Raw genomic sequence first — 19,210 nt, forward strand, 5'->3', positions numbered from 1 at the left:
TGTAATTGGTAAAATTCACCAGTGAAGCCATTTTGGCCTTTATTTTTCTTTGTGGGAAAGTTTTAAGTACCAATTCAATTTCCTTAATAGATACGTGGTTTTGGTTGTCTATTTTTTATGGAGTGATCTTTGGTAGTTTGTGTCTTTCAAGGAATCCATTTCCTCTAAACTGCCAGATATACTGGCATAAAGTTGTTCATAATATTTCCTTATTATCCTTTTGCATGTTGAATCTGCGGTGACATCATCTCTCATTCTTGATATTGGTGATTTATGTTTTCTTTTTGATCAGTCTGGCTAGAGATTTATCAATCTTATCAATCTTCTCAATTAGCTTTTTGTTTCACTGACTTTCTGCATTGTTTTTCTGTTTTCGCCTTCACTGATTTCTACTTAGATCTTCATTATTTTCGTTCTTCTGCTTGCTTTTGGTTTATTTTTTAAGTTTCTTAAAATAGGAACTGAGGCCCCTGATTTGAGATCTTATTTTAGAACACAGGTATTCACATGCTATGAATCTCCGTCTACCAACTGCTGTGGCTGCATCCCACAGTTCATATGTTTTGTTTTCATTTTCTTTCAGTTCAAAATACTTCCTAATTTCCCCATAGCTTTTTATTTGACCCATGGGCTATTCAATAGTACGCTTTTAAAAAAGTTTCCAGGTACTTGGGGATTTTCCAGATATCTTTGTGTTACTGATTACTAAGTCAATTCTGTTGTGACACTTTCTATGATTTGCCTTCTTTACCATTTATTGAGACCTGTCTTGAAAATGGCTGGGATTGGAGTCCAAATGCTCTGGCCGAGAATCTATGCTCTTGCCTACTCTACGGTAGCTGCTTTGTTTCTTAAACAGACTTTCAAGCAGTCCTCTGTTTTCAGCTTCAAGACCACACACCTTCCAAACCTCTGCTAGAGAAAGCTGGCTCTACCCACTGTGGAGCTTTTAAGGGTTTGCTACCTGCTTCAGCTTCTGAGCTTTGTCACTGCTTGGGATCCACCCTTCTTGGCCTGAATAAGTCAGCTTCCCACCACTCGCTCCTGCACTTTTCAGCTTCCAAAACAGTGTTCGTTCTCTTTGTCCTTGTGGGTATCCTTATTTTTATCGTGGTAAAGTATACATAAAATACACATTCTATTGTGGTAAAATATACACCTGGTAAAAAGTACAAAATTTACCATTAGAACCATATTTAATTATACAGGTCAGTGGCATTAAGTGCATTATTACTGTTGCGCAACTATCACCATACTCCATCTCCAAAACTTTTTCACCAGGCCAAATGGAAATTCTGTAGGCAATGAACAAGTCTCCAGCTGTCCCTGCTCTAGCACCTGGCACCCACCATTCTTTCTGTTTCTATGAATATGAATATTCTAGGGGCCTTGTATGAGTGGACTCCAACACAGTACTTTTTTGAATTGGCTTATTTCACTGAACATAATGTTCTCTGGTTTCATCCATGTTGTACATGTGTCAGAACTCCCTACATTTTTTTAGGCTGAATGATATTCCATTGTGTGGATGGACTAAATTTTATCTATCTACTCATCCACTGACGAACACTTGAGCTGCTTCCACTTCTGGGCTGTTGTGAATATACTGCCATGAACCTGTACAAGTATCTATCTGTTCACGTCCCTGTTTCCAAATTTTTTTGGTATAAATCCAGAAGTGGAAGTGATGGGCCCTATGGTAATTCTATTTCCAGTTTTTTTAGGAACTGCCAAACAGTCTTCCACAGTGGCTGCACCATTTCCCAAGCCCCTTCTCCTCTTCTTTAAAAAATTCCTTCCCAGGACACCTGGGTGGCTCAGCGGCTGAGCATCTGCCTTTGGCTCAGGGCATAATCCCGGAGTCCCGGGATCAAGTCCCGCATTGGGCTCCCCTTGAGGAGCCTGCTTCTCCTTCTGCCAGTGAATGAATGAATGAATGAATGAACGAATAAACAAATAAATAATAACTTCCGTGTTCATTTGGCAGGACATCGAGGTAGATTCCAAGTAAATATATGTGTTCCATCTGACACCTCTACATGGAAACCTTACGTCTTACTGAACACATGAAGGGTGAAGGAAACTCCTTAGGGTCTGCACCGTCCACAGTGCTGCTGCGAGGAGCACATGGGGTAGCTGCCGTCCGTGGTGTCTGCAGAAAGCCTGCGAGGGAAGGCCCGATGAGACGAGCTGTGAAAGCAGCCTGCTGGTGGCTGGCACAAAGGCGTGACTGTGTATAGGACAAGGTTAAGCTGGGGGTTAGCGGACAGGTGAACTAGGGTTCACTGGAGCCTTGGTCCCTTGTGATAGTGACCACACAGAAGATGTCACATATGTGCTAGAAGATGAAATCAAAGCTCCCTGAGGCCTGGGCAGCACGGTTCAGGGTGCAGTGTCACTCGGGAGCTGGGCTCAGTGACCCTGAGAGGCTGCAATTTTCCTTCCACAAGCACAGGCTCCATCCTTGTGGGCTGATGGGACCTGCCTTCCTGAACACCAGCCAGCAGCACGCCTGTTCCTGATGTGCCCGTGGGAGGGAGCACCGGCCTCTCCACTGGCTCCACACTGAGCACAGCCTAGAACAGATGCCCACCCAGCAATGGTCCGGGGGTTGTTTTCTGGCTGGAAGGCAGCCCTGTATTATACACGTGAGATCAGATCCCAGAGCCTAGAAGCAGGCTCCTGTTGGTGGGACCACAGAGACCCAATCTCCTTTTGCGGGCTGAGACCACGTGGGCCTCCCTCAGTGTGGGCAGATGTTCAGAGCCACACACGTCCAACTGACCACCCATTCCTCATACACGCCATGCCCATCCCCGTAGTGCAGACACTAGGAGGAAAGCCCACAAACCTCTGCGCCATAAGGAGTGTCCTGCTTGGCCCTGCATGGTGCCTGAGCTCAAGCTCCCCACAGGAGTCCCAGCGCACTGGCAGGAATGGCCTCAGGAGCCTCTGGCCTCGTCCATTCACTGCTCACTCACCTTGTCACTTGGCAAGCGCTCCCTGAGCCCCCAGGGGCTGTGTGTTGAGCAGTAGACACACACCTCAAGGCCTCTGTGGAACAGGCTGAACCATGAAGCTAATGGGGGTTCACTTCCTCCTGGAAAGGCCCAGGAAGACCAAGGCTGACTGAGGCCACCCACCAGCTTGCGTGTTCTGCACATGGGGGAAACCACCTGGGACGCCCTCTGCCGTGTTCAGTGACCTTGCTTAAAAAACCACATGCCTCAATTAGGGGCGCCTGGCGGCTCCGCTGGGTGAGCATCCATCTGTGGGTTTCAGCTCTGGTCACGATCTCATGGGTTGTGAGATCAGGTCCTCACTGGGCGCCTCCTAGCAGAGCCTGCCTGAGGATTCTCCCCCTGTGCCCCTCCCCTCCTCAGCTGTTTCTCTCTTTCTCTCAAAATAAATAAATCTTAAAACAAACAAACAAAAAAAACAACTGAAAATCCCATGGCTTCTAAGATCCGGCCACCCCATGGCTGATGGGCTGACGGTGCGTGTACTGGACACACCTTCCCTAGGACTCCCCCTGCCGGGGCAGCTGTAGCCCCATCACTATGTGCACACACCCGGCTCCACACACCCGGGCTGGGGCAACGCCCTGGACAGACCAACACAGACAGTCACTCTCAACGAGGAGTCCACAGCACCTGAGCCAGATAATGTGCGTGTGCACGTATGTGCACACGTATGTATCGAGATGCTGGTTCCAGGGCGATGCCTTGTGAATGCCCACGACTGGGTGGTGGACAGCCTGCTGCAGGGGCAGGTGTTGCCTGTGGCCCCAGGCTCGGGCTGTCCCCGCCTGGCACCATCTAGAAGCAGGACCAGGGCCCTGAGTCCTCCCCGAAGGAGACCAGATCTGGGGCCAGACAAACCTGATTCACGGCCCTCAGGCGCCCTTGGCAGAATGTGGCTGCTTCCACACCTGACTTCTCGGGATGGCTCAGGGCCAGGCCAGCTTGCAGCGCCCCAATGGCCTGCCAGTCTTGCCAGACCTGGTGCCGGGTCAATGCATCCCTGGTCACCAGAGCAGCTCCTCCCTGCTCGCAGGAGCCCCGCTCCAAGGCCCTCCTGTCTCTTCCCCACCCAGGACAGATGGCACCAGCCTGCCTGTGGTGACCACCCTGCCAGGCCATAGTATGGCTGAAACACAGTTAGTACACAGGCCTGACTGTGGCCTCCCTGCCCTCATCAGGCGGAGTGACCAGGTCCGGAGGCCTTAGCAGAGTGGGCACCAGCTGGCTGACACATGGAGGCCAGCCCTCGTCCAGCCCCCTCCTCCCTGAACCGTTGGCCTGTGGCCGCGGACCCCAGTCCAGGACTGTCTGTCATTCTTCCCAGTGGGGACCTAGAACATGGCACTCAGAGGACGCACGTGTCTGCGTGGAGGTGCAGAGCCTGCCTGCACCAACCTGCCCAGCGCAGACCAGGAAGCTCTTGCCACAGCCCTGCCCTGAGCCGGTGGCAGAGCCAGGATGCGAGAGGTCTGGTGCCCCGGGCCTTACCTTTGGTGTCATTGACGGGGTCCATGTGCCGGTAGATGTAGCCCTCCAGGTAGGAGTGGAATTTGGGTGTGGGCGGGAAGAAGGCCAAGCAGATGGCCATGAGCTCCCAGCCGCGGGCTAGGCTCTCGAGGCGGAAGTTCTCCGTGGTCTGCCGGCACAGCTGGATATAGAGCTCGTCCCGCAGCCCCTGCACGCTCCAGCCCTTGGTGGCGATCTCCAGGGCCACATGCAGGGGGTCGGCCTTGGCGCGCCGGTCGCCCATGTACATCTGGATCAGTTTGAAGATCTCACAGGCTTCCTTCTTCACGTGGCGGTCGCTGGTCACGATCATGGGTTTCTTGATGGACTCACTGCTCCAGGCCAGCATGTTGGCGATGGACACCTTCCGTCGGAAGAGGCCCTGCGTGTGTGTGTTGAAGTGCTTGGAGGCCCAGTTCTCGATGTCGGTCTCCGAGGACGGCTTACGCAGTGTGAAGGTGGGGAACACGCAGCTGGCACTGGGCATCACACTGCGGGCCTGCCGGCTACTCTCAAACTGGGCGCAGGAGCCGAGGTCCTCAGACTAGGAAGGAAGAGGGGCCGTGAGGGGCTGTGGGCTCCACGTGACCCAGCCAGGAGAGGGGTATGGCCTCCCCTGCTGGCCGTGAGCTTAGCGCCTCCCCTGGGTCTACCCACCTCGTAGACACACGCTGTGTCCTCCCACGAGGCAAGGGAGGGGACCACAGAGGCCCTCTTCCAACCTTTACCCTGAGGAGTAAGAAGTGCCCTCCCTATTCCTGCAAATGAGGGGTACTAGTGGCGGTGGTGGTGGGTGTCCAGGACAGGTCTGGGGTGGGAGGATGCCAGGGGACGCCGTCCCCACCGGTGCTACACGGCTGTCTCCATGCGGGGTGGTGGTAGGTACTGACTGGTCCACGACCCTGCCCTTCCCTCCCTGTCAGAGCCTTCCCTGCCACCAGAGATCCCCATGTGGGGCCATGGGCGGAGTGAGGTTGGGCCACGCCATCCCCTTCCACAAGGCGTTTTGTCCCAAGCCTCCCTCCTTGCCTCCCTCAGGGCCTCAGCACAGCTGCCCAAGGCGTCACCGGCGTACTGGCCCTTTATTTTCTCAGCCTGGACAGAAGCGCTACTCTGAGCTCTCTAGCCTGCGCAGGCATTTGGCAGGGACAACGGCCTCCCAAGGCCACCCTGGGCAGGTCTTCCCTGGCGGGGTCGGGAGCCCAACCCCAGGAGGCCCTCTGACCACTGCAGGCTCTAAGCAGGTGCCAGGGCGGACCCTCAGCCTTGCCTTCATGTGGCAGACTGGTGTGAGAGGTCCGCGGGCAGAAGGGAGGAGGGGGCACTAGGACACTGGCCTCCAGAATGTGACCCAGACCGAGATGCACGGGAGTCGGAGGAGCGGCCAATGCCCGACCTGGTGCTGACCGGAGAGGACAAGCAGGCCAGGCTCCTGTGTGGCTCCAGCTGCAGCACGAGGTTCCGCCCCCTCCTGGCTGCAGAAGGGCTCTGGGGGCCCCTGACACACCTGCAGGGCGCCTCGCCCGGAGCCCGGTCACAGACGGGAGGCCAGAGGCTCAGCGGCCCCGAGGTCGGGGGCTGCCCGCCAGCCCCGACTCCCCTGCGTCCGTGGCCCGGATGGCGTCAGGGCGGGGCCTCTGAGCCCCCGGTGACTGGCTAGCACGCGCCCGGCCTCAGCCCCGGCCCCCCGCCGCCCCGGGAGCCCGGCAGCGCCTCCCTACCTGCGAGGGGTGAAGGTAGGGCTCCGGCGAGGCCAGGTTGGTCTGCACCGAGACGCTCTTCTCGAGGAGGATCTGGGGGAAGGCCAGCCTCTCCAAGGCGCCCCTCTGCCAGTGCTTGCTCTCCTGCTGCGCCAGGGCCTCGTCCTCGCTGAAGGCGCGCACCACAGGCCCAGGCATGGGCAGCGGCACGGCCCCGTCGCTCTCGTAGCCCGAGCCGTCCTGCTGGGAGTCCCAGCTGCCTCGCTGCTTCATGTGGAAGTGGGCCTGCTGCGCCTCCCAGGCCAGGCGTGCCTGCGCCAGGAACGGCTCAGCCTCTGCCGTCTTGCCCTCGGCTCGCTTCCCGGCGCCCAGGCCGGGGCCGCACGGCGCCCGCTCCTCGGCCGGCGGCTGCTCGCCCAGGACATCGCGGTCCCCGGGGCCGTCGGCGGGGCCGTGGCACAGAGACGGGTTCCTGCTCTTCCTCTTGCGTGTGCCCGGCGAGTAGCCGCCGGAGGACATGGTGTCCTGCTGGCTGGACCAGGACATGGCATCGTCCTGCGCGGCCCGCAGCTCGGCTCCCTCCATGCTGCTGTAGTCCCCCGGGGGGGCCCCCGGGCGCGGGCCACGCAGCGGGCAGGGCCCGGGCTGCAGGGGCAGCGAGCCGCCGCCGGGGCTGGCTGCGAACCTGGGCCTCGGGCCGGCCCGCAGCTTGGGGCTGGCGCCCGCCTGCTCCACATACACCAGCTGCCGCACGTACTCCTTGCCCGCAGGGCTGTACTCCAGGCTCAGGAAGCGCTCGGGGCACTTCTGGCGGGTGAGCACCAGCTGCTGGTAGGGCGACGCGGGGCCCTGCTTGGGCGACGGCGGGAAGGCGGTGGGCTTGCGGCCCGGGGACCGCTGTGGCGAGCCGGCCGGGTAGGCGCCGGCCTCGTACTGCACGTCCATGGGGGGCTCGTCGTAGATGGGCGCCTGGTACTCCACGGGGGGCTCCTCGTACAGCGGTGGCTCATAGGCGTAGCGTGGGGACGACGGCTGCGAGTCGCCGGCAGCTTTGCGCGGCTGCGCCAGCAGCGGGGAGCAGCTCCCCAGCTCGGCCCTCTTCAGGAAGGGCGACGGCCTCCGCTCGGGGAAGAACACGGGGCCGTCGGGCTCCGGCACGAACTGCTGCAGGCTGGGCGAGTGCGGCCCCCCCGACGGCCGGCGGGTGCGGCCGGCCTGGCCCTCCAGGGCGTAGCCGTTGCCCTGCGACGCCAGGAAGCTGGGCTCCCGGTCAGCGACCTTGATGAGCATGCGCTCCTTGGTGCCCGAGTTCCACCGAAGCGAGGAGGTCCTGCGGGGACAGGCGCGGTCACTCGCTGGGTGGGGACAGGTGCAGCTGTGCCCAGCCACCAGCCCGATCCCTCCACTCACCAGCCCGGGCCCCGCAGCGTCTGGCGTCAGAGCCCAAGAGGCCCGACAGCCGCCGGGAGCTCCCTGTAAGCGGCCCGGGCACCCTGCACCGTGGGGCCCGACACCTGGGCGGCGCGGCCTGCAATCGCTGCTCTCCCGTCCTCACACAGCCCTGCAGCCTCCTAGGCGGCCTCCTGCCCAGGCCGCGTGCCCCCGGCCCGCCACCCCCACCCCAGGGCCCGTCCTGACACTCCCTGCGCGGGGGGCTCTGCTCTGGTCACCCCAGGACCAGGCACACAACTAGTTCTATGAGAGCCGGAGGCCCGACTCCGGAGTCGATCTGATTTCCCCCACAGGCCCCACTCCTGGTCCCGCACCCGCCTGTGGCCCCTCAACCTCTGCCTCTCAGGGTCTGCTTCTCAACCACGGAAGGGCCTGCGAGCTCCAAGGCGGACTCCCTGCCCGAGACTCTGCCCTCACACACACACAACACTCGGCCCCTGGGCACAGGTGGAAAACTGCTTTCCAGAGCAAAGATGGAAAAACTGCTTTTCAGAGCAAAATTGAGGGGAACATCCAGAGATTTCCCTCCCCCTCCTCACATCCAGTAGCCCAGTTATCAACCCCCCCAGAGCGGTGCACTCGTTACAGCCGATGACCCTACAGGTCCATGGCCACGAGGCCTCCTCCCCGCACGGCGCCCTGCTCGCCGAGGGCTCCCCCAGGGGCCGGGCCTCTGTGGGTCTGCACGTGTCCTGGCACTGGGGGGGTCACACAGACAGCTTCGCGGCCCTGGACCCTCCGCGCTGACTGCCCCCCCCCCCGCCCCTCGACCCCTCATCTGCCTCCACGGTGTTGCCGTCCCCAGAACGTCGCGGACCTGGAGTCACACAGGCAGGCTTCTGTGACCCCGACGCGTGCCGAGCCTCCCCCACGTGGTCCCCGCGCAAGCTCCTGTCCTCTGAGTGCCGTGGGTCGGCCCGCGGTTCATCTGTCCACCTGCCCACGGGCGTCTGGATGCTTCCGGGTAATCGTGAACAGAGCTGCTACGCACATCCACGTTACATCCACGTTCGGGTCCTGAGGGGATGGGGTCTCCACCTCTTCGGGGTAACCGCCGGGACGAGGTGTCGCATCACGTGGTCAGAGCACATTCAGTTCTGTGAGAAATCTTCCAACCGTCCCGTGAAGCGCCACTGCCTCTGCTCTCCGGCCCTGGTCCGCACCAGCGCCTGGCGCCTCCGGAGTTTGGCTCTGCTCGCAGGTGTGTCGTGGGATCTCGTGTCTTCGTTTGCATTTCCCTGATGACACAGGATGCGGAGCATTGTTCATGAGCGTCTTCGCCATCTGTGTGTCGTCTTGGCTGAGGCGTCTGTTAGGGTCTCTGGCCCACTCTTTTTTTTTTTTTTTTTTTTAATGATAGTCACAGAGAGAGAGAGAGAGGCAGAGACACAGGCAGAGGGAGAAGCAGGCTCCATGCACTGGGAGCCCGACGTGGGATTCGATCCCGGGTCTCCCGGATCGCGCCCTGGGCCAAAGGCAGGCGCTAAACCGCTGCGCCACCCAGGGATCCCCTCTGGCCCACTCTTAAACTGCGTTGCTTGTTTCCTCACTGTCGAGGGTCACGAGCTCTGCATATTTTAGATAACAGTCCTTTATCACATGTAGCTTTTGCAAATACTTTGTCCCAGGCTGTGACTTGTTTTCTCATTCTATCACTGTCTTTTGCAGAGCACAAATTTTTGATTTGATTTTTTTTAAGATTTTTATTTATTTATTCATGAGACACAGGCAGAGGGAGAAGCAGGCTCCCTGTGGGGAGCCCGATATAGAATTCGATCCCAGGACCCTGGGATCACAACCTGAGCCGAAGACAGACGCTCAACCACTGAGCCCTCCAGGTGTCCCAAAATTTTTAATTTTAATGAAGACCAATTATTTTTCATGGATGAGCCTTTAATACTGTATCTAAATATCACTGTCACACCCAAGGTGTCCTACATTTTTTTCCCATGTCATCTTCTAAGAGTAAGTTTTGTGTTTTACATTTGGTTGTGATCCGTTTTGAGCTAATTTTTCTGAAGAGTGTAAAAGTGTGTCTACATTCATTTTACATGTGGATGTTCAGTTGTTCCAGCTCTATTTAGTGAAAAGACCATCTTTGCTCCACTGAATTGCCTTTGCCCCATGTCAAAATCAATTGATTATGTTTTACGGGTCTATTTCTTGGCTCTCTTTTGTTCCACTGATCTATTTGTCTATTCTTTGCCAATACCATATTGTCTTCATTATGGTAGCTTTATAGTTAATCTTCAAATTGAGTAGTATTAGTCCTCCAACTTTGTTCTCCTTGAATAGTGTGTTTGGTATTCTGGATCTTATGCCTTTCCACAGAAGTTTTAGAATGAGTTTGCTGATATCCACAGAATAATTTGCTGGGATTTTGACTGAAGTTGCACTGAATCTATGGAGTAAGTTGGGAAGAACTGACATCTTGACAATATTGAATCTTCCTGTCCATGAACATGGGATGTCTCGCCACTTATTTAGCTCTTTGATATTTTTCATTAGAGTTTTGTACTTCTCCTCACTTAGGTTTTGTACATAGTTAGATTTATACCTACGTATTTCATTTTGGGGGGTGCTAACGTAAATGGTATTAATTTCAAATGCTACTTGTTCATCATTTGTACGTAGGAAAGCAACTGACTTGTAAACTTACCTTGTATCCTGCAAACTTGCCATAATTACTTATTGGTTTTAGAATTTTTTGTCAATTCTTTGGGATTTTCTACATAGACAATTTTAGACTGAGATTCGGGTGAAAAACTGAAGAGGTTATTTGAGGCTCTGGATTTATTTTTGTTTCTGACAGGCAGCTGAGGAGAGGGCAGACAGCTTGACTTTCACCTAGGACTAAGCTGACTTAGGTCTGAGGCTTAGGTCTGAGGGTCGGTCTACTTACGGCTCATCCTGCTCCTCAGTATAGCCTTTCAGGAGCCCAAGTGGGAACATGGAATGGTAACTAAGGCTCCTTTTTGTGGCCTCTCAACTCTGATGTTTGGAGCCATGGAACCACCCAGTGGTCAGCTCAGCTTCTCAGCCTCTCAACTGTCCGGAGGGAGAGGCAGTACCACATGTGGCTGGGCTGCACTGGTCCCTCCTCAGCCCTCAAGTCTTCACTCCTTCGTAGATCTGTGATGACTTCAAGATGATCTTCCCTGTTTTGTTCTCTGTGTGCAGGCTGGTCTCAGATAACTCACTGCTGCAAAAGTGGAAATCCAAAGTTTCTTAAACCAGTTCTATAGTTCTATACCTCTGCCTCTGTCCTCTGATTGGTGCTGGCCCTTTCTGGAGAAGGCCATAACTTCCCACTACTGGGGCTGGGAGAGGCAGGCCTCAGAGAACGAGGGCCGATGCGGTGAGACAGGGGTTGAGAGCATGAGGGTCCATGGCAGCTGGGAGGAAGCCTACTCCAACATACCAGATATGTGGCCCACTCAGTGCAGCCAGGACCTGACCCTGCCCATGACAGTGATGCCCAGCAGCTTGGCCTCACTGTCCTGAGGAGAAATCAGAGAGTGACAGGACTTGGGATGCAGGCTCCCACTCTTGGCAACTCTTCTCCTGGTTGCTGGAGGCAGAGTGAAGGGTTGCAGTTAATTTGCTAGGGGCCAGCAAACCCTCACAACTGGCCTCAGAATCCATAAATCTTGGACTAGACTCCAGCTCCCTGTTGCTCCCTGGCTGTGGGCTTGGGGAAATCACTTACCATCTCTGACTCAGTGTCCTCACTCATTCTTATGAGGATTAAGTCCCATACTGTGCATACGATAAAGTCCTTAGCTCAGTACTGACACACAGGAAACACTTAGCAAGCACGAAGCATTACTTTTGCACTTTTTTTCACCGCTTGGCAGATAGTGATCCAGTCCTGGTACCAGGGCCCTGCAGGGGCTGTGAGGTAAAGAATGATCCTTGCCTGGTGAAGGGTGCTGAGGGCTGTGGCTCACGGAGGCACCCTGTGGCCTGTCAGTTGTGGGCGATCAAGACTGTGCTGTGGGATGAGGAGGGTGGGAAAGACAGGCCAAGAGCACGTGAGAGGCCTGCTGGTCAGATGACACATGTGTTCCAGGACCTGAGAGCAGTTCCATCTAGTCAGGGTGGAAATGAGAGACCGAGGCAGGAGAAAGGCAGACCCGTGGCCTTGCCCTCCACCATAAAAATAATGCCCCTGGGCTGAGGGGCAACGCCCAGCACTGCAGCATACGTGTGCACTGAGCACCCCTCCTGAAGTCTCTTTTTCCATTGCCAAGGCAGGCCTGAGGCCCATGCAGGCACCTCTGAGTCATAGACTCCAAGTCACAGCTGGGAAGATGGGCCCCAGGACCCAGAGGTGGCCTTTGGTCACAGAGAGTAGGAGCCCGGAAGCCAAGAGGGGCCTACCCCCGATGGGCTTCATTGTGCAGGCAGCCTCCGCGGGCATCCTCAGGCCAGGCCCTTCTACAGCCCCAAACTCTGTCTCCACCTGACCCCACTGCTCTACTCTTCTTCTGGAAGCCTTCTTTGAAGCCCTACACCCAGTTTCCAGGCCCTGCTGTCTGTCTCTTGTTTGTCTCCCACCTCTGATCACTGAGTGGCCAGACGACCCAGCTGCCCGTGGCCACTCTTTCTACCCGGTCCGACCTCCCTGGCCGGCCCTCAGACCTGTCTCCTTACGGTTCCCCAAACCCAGGAAGCCTGTCCTCACCCATGCCTTGATCCCCCATCACTCTACTAGCAGACAGTCACCACTTGTCTCTAAATAAAATGGTTGCTTATCTGGTTGTCCGGTGACTCTTTAAAACCATGAGGGAAGGAACAAAACCCCTCATGCACTGGGAAATGCTGGAAGCAGGCAGGGCAGAGGCGGGTGTTGGACGTGCAGGAGCAGAGAGAGAGGAAACTCCACTCAGCTTGGAGAGCTTCTCCACGGCCTCTTTCCAAAGGGAGAATGGCAAGCACCGCACAGGACCAAAGCCGGAGGAGCTGCTCTGGCGTCACCTCCTTGGGGCCTTGGCTGCCACGTATGCAGATCCTGAGCCTCGGTAATGACGCTGAGTGGAACTCAGAGAGCCTTGCTCATGTGGACAAGAAATTGTACGTCTGACGTTCTGTATGCAACACAACTTAAGGGCCCCTGGGGGGCTCAGCTGATTGGGCGTCTGCCTTCAGCTCAAGTCATGGTCCCAGGGTCCTGGGATCAAGCCCCACATGGGGTTCCCTGCTCAGTGGGGAGCCTGCTTCTCCCTCTCCCCTCACCCCTGAGATAAAGAAAATCTTTAAAAAGAAAAAAATTAAAAAAAAAATTAAAAAAAAATATAAAGAAAAAGAAAAAAATGAAAAACAGCTTGAACTATGCAGCCCCCCAACTGCCCCGTAGATGCACCTCTGTGCCTGGGCTAGAAGGGCCGTCCACCAGGCATCCCATCGTTGCCTTGCCCTGCTAGGGGTCCTGAGCAGCAATACCACCTTGGTTGGGCGACACAAGCCTCCTTGGACAAACTCCTTTTTGCTCCCCCTTCTCCTCACAGACCCTGCTCACAGTGTGGTGGGGAGAGTCTCCTCCCTCATCTGTCCATAAACTTTAGCTTTCTGTTCTTCCCACGCTGGCTGGGTGAGTGCCTCTATTCCTAAAACTGCAACATGTTGTTCTCATATCCAGCTCAGGTGGCACCCAGGACAGCAGGGCCAGGGCTGCAACAGGCCACCAAAGACCAGGTGGGCACATGCATCCTACAGGGTGGGGGGACTCTGACAGAGACCACTAAAGCACTGCCCATCCCCCAGGGAATACCAAGTCAGAGGGCCTGCCCCGGCCTGCAGGGGCACTGAGGGCTCACCAGCCATCTGACCCCACTTTACTGAAGCGCACATGGAAGCAAGGCTACAAAACACACCCACGGTCACACCCCCTGACAGGTGGGCCCAGGTCGTCTCAGGTTCCATTCCATATCAACAAACCCACCCAGTCAGCACTACCAAGATTGATCTTGGAACCATCTGAGCAAGCCACCAAAGGCCCCTCAGGTCTTCAAGTTCCTCCCCAGTGCTGGTATTACTCCTGTTGGTCTGTGCTGAGGGCACCTAGGCCACCCAGAGGCACAGCACCCCACCTGGACTTACAACTTGGCTGAGGACAGCTCCCACCCAGTCTGATAGATGCTGCACCCCGGGATCCGTCATCTCTGGAACCTTGCAATACCCTGCAGGGCCAACCCAGGACTAAGGGAAGCCAATGTCCATTTCTTTCCTTGTGATCAATACCAATCTTCCCAGCTTCAACTGGGGAGCACTCTGGTGTGTGGCCTGGAGCTCCAGGGGAGAGTGCATGCTGAGGGTTCCCCAGGGACTCACTCCTCTGGTAGGAGCAACACTCTGTGGCTCCCAGGCTGGGCAGTGACAAGCTTCTTCCAGCTTCCTGAAAGCTGCCACATGAACCTGGGGACCACTCCAAATGGTGCTGTGGCCCCACAGCCCCTCATGTTCCTCTGGCAGGTGTGGGACCCCACATGCCATGTACATCCAGCTAGCTGCTTCCTATTGAGCCAGATTCTTCTCCAGCTCACCCAGGAGCTGCCAGGAAAACCACCCTCAGGTCAGGAGCCAGGGCCAAGTGTGAGCCAGTGGGTTCTACCTGTAGTGAAGAAGCTGGCCATCTACATTATAATCCCGGTAAATCTCATAGTCCTTCTCAAGGAACACTCCTGGTGGTGAAGAACTGAAACATAGCAAAAAGGAAAAAAGACAGAAGCGTAAGTGCAGTAATTTAAAAATAGAGTACATTCAAAATAATAATCTTTCACTTTCAAGAACGTGTCATTCTTTTAGTGTCTCAGGAATAACTCCAGTGTCCAGCCCACAGAACTGTTCCCTCCATCAGGTCAAAGGGGTATTTCCTCTGCCCTAAGTCCACCCTCATTGCATGTGGCCTGGACAAAATGGACTGGAGACTGACCTGCCCTCCAGCAGAGACCGCCCCCGTCCAGAGGCTGGGGTTCAGGCAAAGATATCAGCTGCTCCATCCTGGATCTTAGGAGCTCAGATGACTTGGAACAGGGCTTCTACTCTAAGGCCATAGTGACGGGGTTAGTGAGAACCACAACTTTGACCAGATGACCTGAGACAGAGCAGTGTTAGAAATACTCTCATAGTGGGGCACCTGGGTGGCTCAGCAAAATGTCCAGCTCTTGGTTTCCTCTCCGGTCACAATCTCAGCGTCCTGGGATCAAAACCCTTTGTCAGGCTCCGCACTCAGCAGGGAGTCTGCTTGAGACTCTCCCTCTCCCTCTGCTGCTGCCCCTGTTCTCTCTCTCAAGTAAAATAAATGAATCTTTTTTAAAAAGAGAGAAATAGTCTCCTAGGGATAATAAACTTTTTAAGAGTGCATGTGCGGAGCACAACACACACTCAGTATCTGGGAAATAAATTAGCAGGTGATTATCTTGGCAGATGTTCAAGAACATGTGGTCAAATTAATGTCTATGACTTGAAAACTCTCAGTAATCCAGAAGTAAAAGAAAATTTACTTAACTTGATCAAGAATAACCCATATTAAACTCAAGACCTTCATAGTATCTAGTGGTAAAAGGCTGAAAGCGTACTCTACGTTGTGAACCTAGAAAAAGCGAAGGAATCCATGGAACAACTACTAAAGGCACCGCAGAGACTCGTGATGCTGTATCACTCGTGTGATACAAGAGATCAACAGCTCTTCTTGTCGGGAGCAAAGCTCACTTTCATCACGGCAATAATAACCACAGAAATGAAATAAAAGTCCAGGCATAGGCTAAAAAGGAGTATGTTGGATCGGTATGAATAAAACTATAAGTTATTATTAAGGTATATAAAGGAATTTGAAAACGCACAAGGTTCCTTGAACAGGAAAACCCAATAATTAGGAAGATATAATTGATATAAGATATAATTCAAAATTGGTTAATACACTTAATGTTAATTCTGATAACATTTCCGATAGGAAGGAATGTTTTCAGAACTTAGAGTGTTTGGAAAGTTTACCCAAAAAAAGAAATAAGCACATAAGAGTAACTAAGAAAAAGTTTAGAAATTATAATGGGAGAGATCATTTTTACCATTAGATACACACAATACTACAAAGGTAAATAATTAAAACAGAGCTGCACTGGTAGAGGGCGTGGCAGATTCTGGAATGCAGCGGAAAGTACAAAGGCGGACTTAATGTGTATAAGGGTTTAGTAAATACGGGTTAAAAGTTTCATGCTCAGAGATCCCTGGGTGGCGCAGCGGTTTAGCGCCTGCCTTTGGCCCGGGGTGTGATCCTGGAGACCTGGGATTGGATCCCACGTCAGGCTCCCTGCATGGAGCCTGCTTCTCCCTCTGCCTGTGTCTCTGCCTCTCTCTCTCTCTGTGACTATCATGAATAAATAAATTTAAAAGAATCTTAAAAAAAAAAAAAAGTTTCATGCTCAGCAAGTACAACGGAAACAAATCCTGTGTCTAGCGGTGGGAGCTCCTGTTGCCTCGGTCCTGCTCATACCGAGACGCAGAACGCTTCTGGAAACACTTCTGCAGTATTTTCAAAACCGCAAAGGTAAATGCCAGAAAACTGAGAGAGTGCGTTTAGTGCGTTTGTAAGTTTTTCTTCTGTGTAACTATATGTACTAGAAAGTACAACTGATGTGCACTGCTTCTCTAATAAAAACGTTCTTCTAAAAGCCGAATGAGTGAGTGCTTCAAGTTACCATGGGCTGGTGGTCTGAGTTCCCAACACATAATCGAGCTGCAGCAGAAACAGCTGGAAGCAGGAGCAGTGATGTAAGCAGACATGTCTGCGCGACACCCGCACACGTCTACCTCTACCTCGGCTGGGGCATCACTCCCTCTCTTGGCTGGACACCAGGGGACGACAAAGGGCCCGCAGGTCTGGGAGCCCTAGCTGTCGGCCAGAGTGGCAGCCACAACCTGTCTGTTCTCTGTGCTCACAGCGGTCTGTCGCTTGTGCCTGAGCCAGGCTGGTACATGGTTCTTCTTTCTTCAAAGCCAAAGCCAACACAAAGTTATTGCCACCAGATGGCCATCGTCACCTCCTGCAGGTCCTGGACCTCCTCCTTTTGAGTCCTATGCCGCCAGGGTGCCCTGGGCCCTCCCCGCCTCCACGTCTGGCACCAGGGCCCAGTGCTGTCAGGGTCCCGGGCTGCTGCGCACCCACGGAGGCACCTGATTGTGCTGGGCCCGGGCTGGGGCAGGGGCACGAGGCGCAGTGGCGGCCAGAGGCGGGCGGGCACGCGGGGGGCGCCCACGGACGACCCGGGGGGGTGCAGCGATTGGGGCGGGGGGGGGGTCACGCAGGGGCCCCAGGGCTGCACCTGGCACCTCCCGGGGCAGGAACGAGGCCTCGGAGCGGAGAGAGAGGGTGCAGAGCGGCCCAAGGCAGGCCCAGCGCCCTCGGGGGCCACCTGGAGAGACCGCCTGGCGCCGCCCCAGGCCACGGCCGCCTGCTGCCGCTTCCGAGAGCCCACGGTGCGGCCCAGAATGGCTTCTGGATTTTCCAAAAATGTTTGGCAGAATGTGAAAATGTTAAGAGACTCCAACTTTGGCGTCCGTACATAACCGGGTCGCAGAGCAGTTCCGTGCTGGCTTCTGGGCGGGCTGGGTGCCCTGATGACAATGGTGGATGCCAGTCCCCGCAGAGACTGGGCCGCCGCCTGTCACCTCCGGGCCATGACCTGCCCGCCAGGGGCAGCTTCACAGACTCCTGTCCCAAGGACGCCAGCCCTCCGACCCCAGCCCACAGGCTCGACGGTGGGACACTTTTCCTGAAACCCCCTGGTAACACTGGACGCTGTGAATAAGGAAACCTCTCCCAGCCACTATGACCGGACACTGCGTGATTGGAACGTGTGTGTGTTTGTTTTTTTTTATGGGGGGGAACAAATTTTATGCTTCTTAATGAATTCGAACTAAAGCTGTGAGGCAAACATCATTTATATGTGAAACAAACACCGCAGTCAAGTCATTTGGCCGCCAACCAGTGTCTGAATCACAAACAACATCAACTTGCTTTATCTACGTCCCATGCTGTCCAAACTTAAAATAAGAAGCAAGAACTTCCTTCCCACAAATTTGCGGCAGATACAGCCTCCAAGATCGAACTACAGTTCCAGCAGGGCCTTCAGACCTCAAGGCAAGTGCCAGCGCAGAGGAAACCTCCCTGCTTTGAAACCCACCTCACTGTGTACGGAGGAGCTTCCATCTCCCCTTAGGCAAGGGTCAGCAATCTGTGGGGTCGCGGCCTCTACAAGGCAAATACCAAGAGGAAAGTCTGAGAGAACTTGATAAATGTCTTCCAAATGATGCTCATAGATTGATAATCAGTATTTAACAGTCTCTAACTGTGTAAAAAGACACTTTCAAAGATGAGATATGTAAAATCTCATCGTAAGTCTCGACAGATGCACACCTATAGCTGGTTTGGAGAACAGGGCAGAGCAACTCCCTTCGATTCCTCTGAGCAGCCACCGTGGCCTTCCGGCCGATCCCTGAGCACATCAAGAGCCCTCCCTCGTCAGGACGCTGACCGGTGCTCCCTCCACAGGAACAGCTTACCCCTGGGTCTGACATGGTGGGTCCGCACAGGACTCAGGGTCCTGCGGAAAATGAACTGCAAGCGAAGAGAAAATTCAATCAGAGCCAACCCAGAACTGATACAGATGATGGAATTAGTAATGAGAATGTTGAGAGTTATTAAAATTGTATTCCATATGTTCTAAAGCTAAAAAAAAAAAGACATGTTAGGTAGAGAGACGGAATATATAAAAAGATTCCAATCTAAGTTCCAGAGAAGAACAGGGCAACGTAAAAAATGGAGAATGTGCTGGAAGGGTGAGCAATGGGACAGGCATCGCAGAAGGAAGGGTCAGCAGACTTGAAAGCACAGCAGTACTGTCTGTCCAGTGAAACACAGGAAAAACAAAGATTAAAAAGAAAGAAGGAAAACTGAGAAAAGGAACATCCAAGACCATCATGAGCTGCAGTCTGTTCTACATGTGACTGGAGTCTGCAGGGATAGACAAAAAAAAAGAAAAAAAAAACTTGAAAAAAATAACATTTTCCAAATTTGATGAAAACTATGATCCTATAGGTTCAAGAAGCTCCACGGACTTCAAGTGAGAAAGATGAAAAAAACTTTAAGGCAAATCATAAACATATTGTTTGTAATCAGCAATATAGAGAAAACCCTAAAAGCAGCAGAGCACAAGGACATACTCTGTACAGAGATACAAAGTGAGGATGAGAACAGACGTCTCAGCAGAAGTGATGCAGCCCAGGAGGGCAGAGCGGCAAGACGGGAACATCCGTCTATCAGGATTCGAGACCCAGCAGAGACTGACGGACCTCATGGGTGAGAAGGAGATACTTATCTACCACATGAAAATCCACAACAGAACTCAAGAGTCCTGGAAATGGTAACTATACATTAATATGGGCAATGTTTTCCCCTTGTGTGTACATCTCTTTAAAAGATAATTAGCAGCTTAAAGCAAAAATAGTAACAGTGTATCAAGATGTTTA

The 19,210-nt window shown here is 54.0% G+C and overlaps 1 protein-coding gene across 5 annotated transcripts in view; it reads right to left on the minus strand.

Moving 5' to 3' along the window:
• The window catches only part of ARHGAP39 (Rho GTPase activating protein 39), a 90,292-nt gene that overhangs the window by 9,600 nt on the left and 61,482 nt on the right, over window positions 1–19,210 (minus strand). For 3 of the 5 annotated variants that reach the window (XR_013352086.1, XM_077847732.1, XM_077847731.1), the window contains exons 4-6: window positions 14,295–14,378; window positions 6,251–7,559; window positions 4,512–5,073 (exon numbers count right to left, since the gene is read on the minus strand). Coding sequence is in view for 3 of the 5 variants with exons in the window: in XM_077847732.1 (XP_077703858.1) it covers window positions 4,512–5,073; window positions 6,251–7,559; window positions 14,295–14,378 (1,955 nt within the window). In the remaining 2 variants the exon portion in view is untranslated. Of the gene's footprint in view, window positions 1–964; window positions 1,160–4,511; window positions 5,074–6,250; window positions 7,560–10,583; window positions 10,801–14,294; window positions 14,379–19,210 lie in introns of those variants that run through there. The other 2 variants (XR_013352087.1, XM_077847734.1) reach the window with 2 other exon arrangements.

The sequence above is a fragment of the Canis aureus genome, chromosome 14 (genome assembly GCF_053574225.1).
Source record: "Canis aureus isolate CA01 chromosome 14, VMU_Caureus_v.1.0, whole genome shotgun sequence".
Lineage (NCBI taxonomy): Eukaryota > Metazoa > Chordata > Mammalia > Carnivora > Canidae > Canis > Canis aureus.